This window comes from Psittacula echo (assembly GCF_963264785.1).
Source record: "Psittacula echo genome assembly, chromosome: 2".
Taxonomy (NCBI): Eukaryota; Metazoa; Chordata; class Aves; order Psittaciformes; family Psittacidae; genus Psittacula; species Psittacula echo.
In genome coordinates this window covers 67,612,219-67,619,889 of record NC_137737.1, presented here as the reverse complement: position 1 = coordinate 67,619,889, position 7,671 = coordinate 67,612,219, and the positions used below count along the sequence as shown (strand labels likewise).

Here is a 7,671-nt window from a genome sequence, read left to right as displayed (position 1 = left end):
ATTCTAGTTATACAGTCCTTTGGCCACACCACATTCAACTGTTCATTTAGCCTAGCACAGATCTCAACTAATTAATCCACAGGGTAAGTTTCTTTCCAACAACAGTTTTAATGCAGTGCTAACGAAGGCCCCTTATTTAATCTTCTGCCCCTTCATTTAAAAAGTGATTTTAAATATAATTCAAAGAGCACTTTGATACTAACAGTTCACTGCAAAGACTTCCACTGAGAAGAAAACAGTAAGGTAAAAAGCCCCACACCCTCTACCCTCATCCACACAGAAAAGATACAAAGACATGACAAATAAAGATTTGTAAGACATTTTACTTGTAGAAAAGCAACATTTTACCATCATTTCACAATAAAAAGGTAAAATCTGTTTGGTGTTACACAGACATGGTGTATCAATTCATAATGCAACAGCTAAAACAGGCTGTAATACTTCGTATGAAAGGTATGAGATACACTGCTGGGTTTAGCCACTAAGTCCTGGTGCCTCTTTGAGGATACTTTCTTAATTACAGGTCCTCTCTGCTACATACAGCATCTTTTGGAATACAAAAACTGAGTGTTAAAAGACACTGAAATGTATCTGGAAAGCTCAAACCCAGAACCAGTTTCTCACTACATAATAATAGCTTTACTAGATCATTGAAACAAATGGCACCTTGTATGTAAACTATCCGCCCCATCATCCTGCTCTCCCCTTATATAAAAAAAAAGACAAAAATTGTCTTGATAGAGAAAATTGTTCTGTCTTCTTGCTTCTGTATTCATGCAACTTCAGTATCAGATTTCTTTATTCAGATATTAAACTTTAAAATGAACAGTTACTTATTGTGGGTCTTTTCCACCATCTTCAGTGCTAATCTCCCAACCATTAGCAAACTGTTAAAGGAGGGAAAAAAACCCACAGAATTTAGTAATAATAATAACAATAATAATAATAATAACAATAATAATATCAATTCATTTCCAAATACTTCCCATGTAACTGCTGCATGAAAACAAAATTCCCAAAATATGATTCACTCCATCTCTGTTTAATTAAGCAAATAAGAAATTACACATAGGAGATTAAAGAAAAAAAGTATATTGTGTGGTACCTGACACCAGCAATTAGCCCTGCAGGCATGAATTTTCCAGAGTTGTAAAATCTTGTTCCCATGATGGCAGTCAGTGTTCCAGATGTAACTTAAATGAGAGATTATAGAGTACAGTCAGGCAGAGATGCAAGTGTGTGAAAGAGATGGTACAATTTAGAACTAACAGAATAGAAAGAAGTAAGAAGTGAAAGGGGGTTGTTTTATGTGATAGACTAAAACAGTCAAACTTTGGAACGCCTCAATACATGAGGAGTAAATATTCTGAACCAAGTTCTAGCAGACAGTGCACTCCACATGCTTCAGCACAAGCTCCTCAAATTTCTTTGTCAAAACATACTTCTTTGGAAACTAGAAAAAAAAAATCTATGCTAGATTCCTCTGGAACCTACTCCTTCCCTATGCACAGGTGAACCACTAAACATGTGCACATAATTCCCTCACTTTTCATAAAAGAGAGCATTTTTGTGTCTAACTTCTAGTAATGTTCAGAGAATTAACTGATTTACGCTTGCAAAAGACTTCAAAAGGGAAATGTGCTATGTAAGTGCTAAGCTTTACCAATCCACTTCAGTCCTGCTAGACCTTCCACTAAGATCAGAGAGTTAAACGTATCCTGACTACTTGACAGAGACACAGAGCCAGGTAGTTTTCCTGAGTCAGTAAAACAGAAACAGCAATCCCTGGAATGCAGTATCTCAAAGAAACACTGAATACTAAGAAAACTACAGGGAAAACATACCAATGTAATCCTTAGTCTTAGCACACATCTGCTATCCAGTGGTAACAACTACACACAGCATGCTAGTTCAACCACTCTTATCTTCTGCAATTGCTTCTGTGTAGTGACTGGTCCTGCAGGACCCAGCTCATATCAAATCCCAATCATGGCATCCTTCCTCCCTAACACCACCCTAAATATTCTCATTGACATCTAGCAATCTCATATAAGGAGATATGCAAGAGATTAGGACAAGAAAGAACTAAAATATTTCAGTATTCAAATGCCTCAACCTCTAACCAGTAGCCAGTCTTCATATGCACACTTCCCTACATGTAGTTTTGTCCAAAACAGAAGTAGAATACACCTTCTCATAAAACTTTAAGCACAAAAAGGACAAAGACTCCATATACTACTGAATTATAGAAATGTTTCTGACTGTTTCACATTTGGAAAAATACCTTCTCACTCCTCTTAAGCTTGCTGTACCCACACAGTTTACTCCAATTATTTAGGCTTGATCATGCACAGCTTTTGATATCTTTTGATATTTTTTTTATCTAGTAAATGTGGAAGTGGATTGCACTGCAGAGAATGCTGAAGTGGAGAGAAATGTTGGGCCTTTTGCTTTCACTTCTGACTTTCACGTATCAAAGAGCTAGATACTGTGTCACTGCTTCAGTGAACAAATGCTACAGTCTGTGGCAGCTCTCCAAGCACTAAGCAGTGATTCTCCATGGTTAGCTTCTCCAAGTCAGAGAGAAAGGAAGCTCCAGTTCCAAGAAGGAGGAAGAATAAATGGCTTTACTGAAGTTTGCTTCTCTGTTGTATCTCCCCAGGCATGCAACACGTTTGTAATTCCACATATTTGTCAAACAAAAATAAGCCAATCACAATCTCTGCCATTTTCAGCAATAACAAAATAACCTGCTAGGGGTATGGGCAATCTGCAGGAGAATCACACTTCCTGAACTGAAATGCCCCAGCCTCCTGCAGAATGTTGAAAGTAGGATCCAGCCAAAAAGAGGACACACAAAGGTCAGACATCAATTTACTAGCACTTCCTTTGTACTGTGATCCTTTAAACACGCCAGTACAAGACAGATGCATGGTGGCAGCCACTAATTCAGCAAAGCCTGGGGACTGAAACATAGCTAGTGCTAGAGAACTGCCACACACTGATGTCTTCTATAAATGGAGAGGACACTACTGACACTGGCCAGAGATACAGCAGCCTAACAAGTCTCAGGCACCATCTGAGCTACAGGAACTTCCTACATGTATTTTCCCAGCCCACTTTAATTGCAAGGTACCCTACTTATTAGTGAACAAGAAAAGTTCAAGTCATGTTATTTTGCAACTGGCATGAGCTTTAGACACATACAGGTTAAAGTGACAGATGATAATCTGTTCTAACTTGATCGCAACCCTGAGTTCAATACGGTAAATTGCAGAAAGACAAAATTTAGGAGATTCACACTGTACTACATACAAGTTTTTAAACACAAAATGCTTATTTGATTTACTTTGCTAAAGGATGTGAAATAATGGTATTTGGTTTGACTGTTACTTTTAAACTGCCTGAGTTTCACTTCATCCTAGCACACATTCTCCTTCATAACCTGTAGGGGTTTTGACATTCAGAAGACAAACTAATGATAAATAACAAATATTTCCTTTTCTGTTTTTCCTGTAGAAAAGGAACAAAAATGTCAGTTTGAACTATCACCCAAAGCACTGTATACTTCTTGCAAAAGGGATGCAATAATATAGTCAGAAATCACTGAGCAAGACACACTAAGACAAGCAGTTTTTAATACACATTCTCAATATATGCTTTAAAAAAATAAGTAACACTAACAGCTCACACTCCAGGGAGAGCAGTTGAGTTTGGCCACTAAAGGAGATTTTTCACAAACCCACAAGTTTAAAGATTGGATTGAAACTAGATTTCTAACACCATCAGTTTAACTTTTCTGAAAATGCTTTTATGTACTCATTTTATGTTAGGATAAATATAATCCCTTCTAATTAAAATTTTTAAACAACTTACTGAGAGAAATCCAAACATTATTTGGATTCTGTGAGAGCTGATAGGCACCCAGTCCAGCCAAACTCCCAAACAAAAGGCCAGCAGCTAGTGATGGGACACTACCTGAATGAGATAATGCATTTATTAGAAGCTTAGAAATAAACTTCCTCATCAGCTTATTTGTTTAGTAAACCACTAACATTAACAGAAAAACAAAAAATTGCATTCATTGTAATAAAGCAGATTAGAGGTTTTTTTTTCTTTTAAAATATTAAGACCTTGCTGACCTGCACCTAGAAACATGTGCAAATACTCTTTCATAAGATACAAATAGCATTAGTATTTAATTCTTTAACAGCAAAGCCATTAATATGTCTATGATGGAAAGAATAGCGAGAAAATCAGAAGAATCAGTGTTTGTGCAAACTGAAGTGTGTTTTTTCAACACAGTAGTATCAGAATTTCTTGAGAGGCAGTAAAATAGATGGATTAAATATTAAGGGGTTTAGATCAAAAAAAAAGGCACGTGGACTGAAGTGGGCAGGAGGGCATGCAGACAAAAAGCGTTGCTGAAGAGTGGAGTTGAATGAGAGAGGTCATAGCTCTTCAATACACCTGAGATCTGATCCAAAAGTAACTGCAGATTTTAGAAGAATGCTCCCTGGACTCACCTAAACTCTGGATCAAGTCCCCAGTATAAATTATAATACAAGATACAAGAAGATAAATGATACCACATCCAAGTTGATGACTTAAAGATCACGTCAAGTAATGAAGTGGTATGACCACTGTGAGTGGTGAATGCCCCCAGTAAGGCTAATGAAAAATTCATGACTTTATGCTATTGAGGGTGGTTCTTTATATACTCCATTTTCCAGGTCACCTTTAAAAGACTTAAGATTGCAAAGCTAAGCTGATAAAGATCTCCTCTCAATGTTAGAGGAGGATTGCATATTGCAACTAGAAAGTAAACATTTTTCAGTGGTCAACAAAGTAACTGTAGCATTGCTTCAGATCCTGTTTTTTGTATGAAAAGCAAGAGTTAAAGATGACAGAAAGTGCCAGATATTTTTGTACATTACAAGATGCACACTCTAGTAAGAGGCTGTTCTGCACAGAATACAGTTTAGCAACCAACATGTTGTACCTACAACTCTTTCACAAGCCTGGGAGCCAAGAAATGGCCATCATACCCTTGAATTTTATCTCACAGCATTGTTTAAGCAGTTATGACATACACACTGTAATAGGACAACCACATCACCTTTGGCTCAGGAAGCTCCTGAGTCTCAAAACACTGAGACACAGAGAACTGACTAAATGAAGAGAGGAAAATCAATCAGTCTTTATTTGCCCTGTTCTCATATTCTTCCCAAGGCACCTACTGCTGACTGCCATCTGTATGGGTAAATAGACCTTCTGATAAAAGAATGTATCACCACCTTAAGGATGAAGGTTCCATTTTTGGAGGGGAGGTTCTCCAAGTTATTATTAGGGAAATAACAGTTGTGGGTTTGAATTTTGTTGTTTAATCCCTACAGGTCACCATACAAGTTCTTGTTCCCCCTTCAAAAATCCTGTGATCTGGATACCCTCGCATTGACATGGCCTTGTCCTTCCATCTGGGATGAGATAATAAGGGATTTTCAAAGCTGAAGAAGCAGTATTGCAGCAGGGATGAATCCACAGTTCTATCTGGAGGAGGGCAAACTCAGAAAAGGGACAGGAAAGGAAAGCAGTAGTCAGAGGGTAACCTTATGATGCAGAGTCCGCAAAAGGAACCAGTTTAAGGATCGATTTGCATTGTTCAGCTCTATTTGGAGAAAGGATCCTTCTGAAAATGCTGCAGCTTGCAGTATACTGTTGCCATCAAATATTAAAATGTGAATAAATCTCTAAGGGAAAAAAATGGTAATTTAAGCCATACAGAGCATTTATAATAAAATGCTTATATTTAAAGTAGCAGAGGAAAAAAGCCTTTCTGAAGCAAATTTATGTCAGCTCTCCCAAAGAGCACAATGCAGAGGCAGGACAGCAGCATCTACCAGAAAGCAGATTGTTGTCTTATCAGCCAAAAGCAACAGCTCAACCCCAAAAGCACCACACCCCAACAACAGCAAGTTAGCAGCACATGGCACAAACTGATAAACTTTACATCTGCGTTAACTTCGAGATAGGACGCTTTGGTAAAAAGCCGCCCAGCCCACACGAAGATACTGGGGGAACTGAGGGGAGGAAGGAGAGGGAGATACAAGCACCTTCCCCACACCGTACCTGCTTTTGCATAGCCAATGACCCCTCCTGATGCCACCAGAGCGGCGTAGCCAAAGCCGAGCCAGTCCACTGCCATGCCGAAAACTGGAAAAGAAATTAGTGTGAGGATCAGTATCTCAAAACCCAAGCCACAGCGTTTTGCCACAGGGACTTTTCTACACGCAAGGCCCACTTAAAGCCTAAGCTCTAAACCGAGTTCAAGAGCTGAAACCCGATTTGTTGAGAACGCAGCCCTGGGGATGGTGGGGAGGGATGAGTTTCTCCGCCCTACTGCGGAGAGTACGCGAATAGAACTCACCCACCCGGCCACAGCGCTCCACAGCAAACCGGGGCGGAGCGGGCTGCGGAAGGGGAAACGAGGAAGCAACGCACCGCCCAAAGCTTCCCTTTTCCGGGTGTTCCGAAACTAGCGGGGGAACCTAATCAGCAAACTGCAGCGGGGTAGGTGCGTACCGCTGCCCGGGGTGGGGAGAAGAAAGCCTTGGCGTCTTCCTACTTACCTACGGATGACTCCCCCTGTCGGGGTATCGGGGATGCCCGAGCAAGCCCCAGCGCCTACAAAAAAAAGAAAAAAGAGACCTCGGTGCAGACGAAGTTTTGTCTGTTTTTCAAGCGAGGAGCAAAGCTGCCTCCTAACTGCATTCGTGTACACCCAGTCTGCCCTAGTCGTGTACCAGAATGTGGTACAGCTGAGAATTCGGGGTTGGGTTTTGGAATAGCATGAGCTGCCACGGTGGGCCGCTGCTAGCTTTGATCAGTAATTTCAGTTTAGCCCTTTCATGGAAGATTTCTGTAATATTCAACTTACAAGCACATCTAGTGCCTCTTTTTTTTTTTTTTTTTTTTTTTTTTTCTGGAAAAAGTAGAGATGTTTACAATGGTCTACAAAGATAAACACTGTTTTTTTCTGCGTGCTGGAACTGCTTTCTTCAAGTAAATGGGTATGCATGACTTACTCCATTTGGCTATGGACTTACCTCCCATGAACATTTAACCATATAGAAAGAAAAAGCACTCCTTCAGCCAAGCTCTGGAGCTGAGGGGCTTCAGTTCTTCTTTGTAACGGAAGGCACAGAACATCAGAGGCCTGTGCTTTCTGCAACATGCAGGAGTGACTCCCTCCAGTTTATATACTGGGCATGATGAGCTGTGGTATGGAATACCCCTATGGCTAGTTTGATTCAGGTGCCCTGTCTCTGCTTCCTTCTGGCTTCTTGTGCCCCTCCTCATTAGCAGAGCATAAGAGACTGAAAAGTCCTTAATCAGGGTAAGTGCTACTTAGCAACAACTAAAACATAGGTGTGTTACCAGCATTGTTCTCAGACTAAAGCCAAAACACAGCACCAAAACATCTAGGAAGAAGGAGAAAAATAACTGTTACAGCTAAACCCAGGACAGTTCTCTAGCTGCATTTCAGATTTTCTCATCTTTATGAAATCAGCCTAATGGTCAAAAACTGAGGAACAGTTTAATTCCCTTGTGGGCTTAAGTGGTTTAAATACAGATCCCCTATCTCCCTGAAAAATCCCCCAATCAATACAG

At 40.0% G+C, this 7,671-nt stretch overlaps 1 protein-coding gene across 1 annotated transcript; it reads right to left on the bottom strand.

The window, feature by feature from the left end:
* Positions 1-303: 303 nt before the first annotated feature.
* LOC308217044 (transmembrane protein 14C-like) lies at positions 304-7,275 on the bottom strand. The gene is made up of 6 exons (XM_080609749.1): positions 7,107-7,275; positions 6,630-6,684; positions 6,130-6,213; positions 3,877-3,978; positions 1,106-1,193; positions 304-887 (listed from the first exon to the last, which is right to left on the bottom strand). The coding sequence occupies exons 1-6, from the start codon at positions 7,125-7,127 to the stop codon at positions 830-832; spliced, it is 408 nt and encodes a 135-aa protein (XP_080465875.1). The 5' UTR covers positions 7,128-7,275; the 3' UTR covers positions 304-829.
* Positions 7,276-7,671: the final 396 nt, after the last annotated feature.

Excerpts from the sequence above, each read along its gene's own strand:
- LOC308217044 (XM_080609749.1), bottom strand. The coding sequence starts at position 7,127 with ATGGTTAAATGTTCATGGGAG. Across the intron at positions 3,979-6,129 it reads CATTGGCTATGCAAAAGCAG|GTAGTGTCCCATCACTAGCT; the intron begins GTACGGTGTGGG and ends TATCTCATTCAG. Across the intron at positions 888-1,105 it reads GGGCTAATTGCTGGTGTCAG|TTTGCTAATGGTTGGGAGAT; the intron begins GTACCACACAAT and ends CTCCTTTAACAG.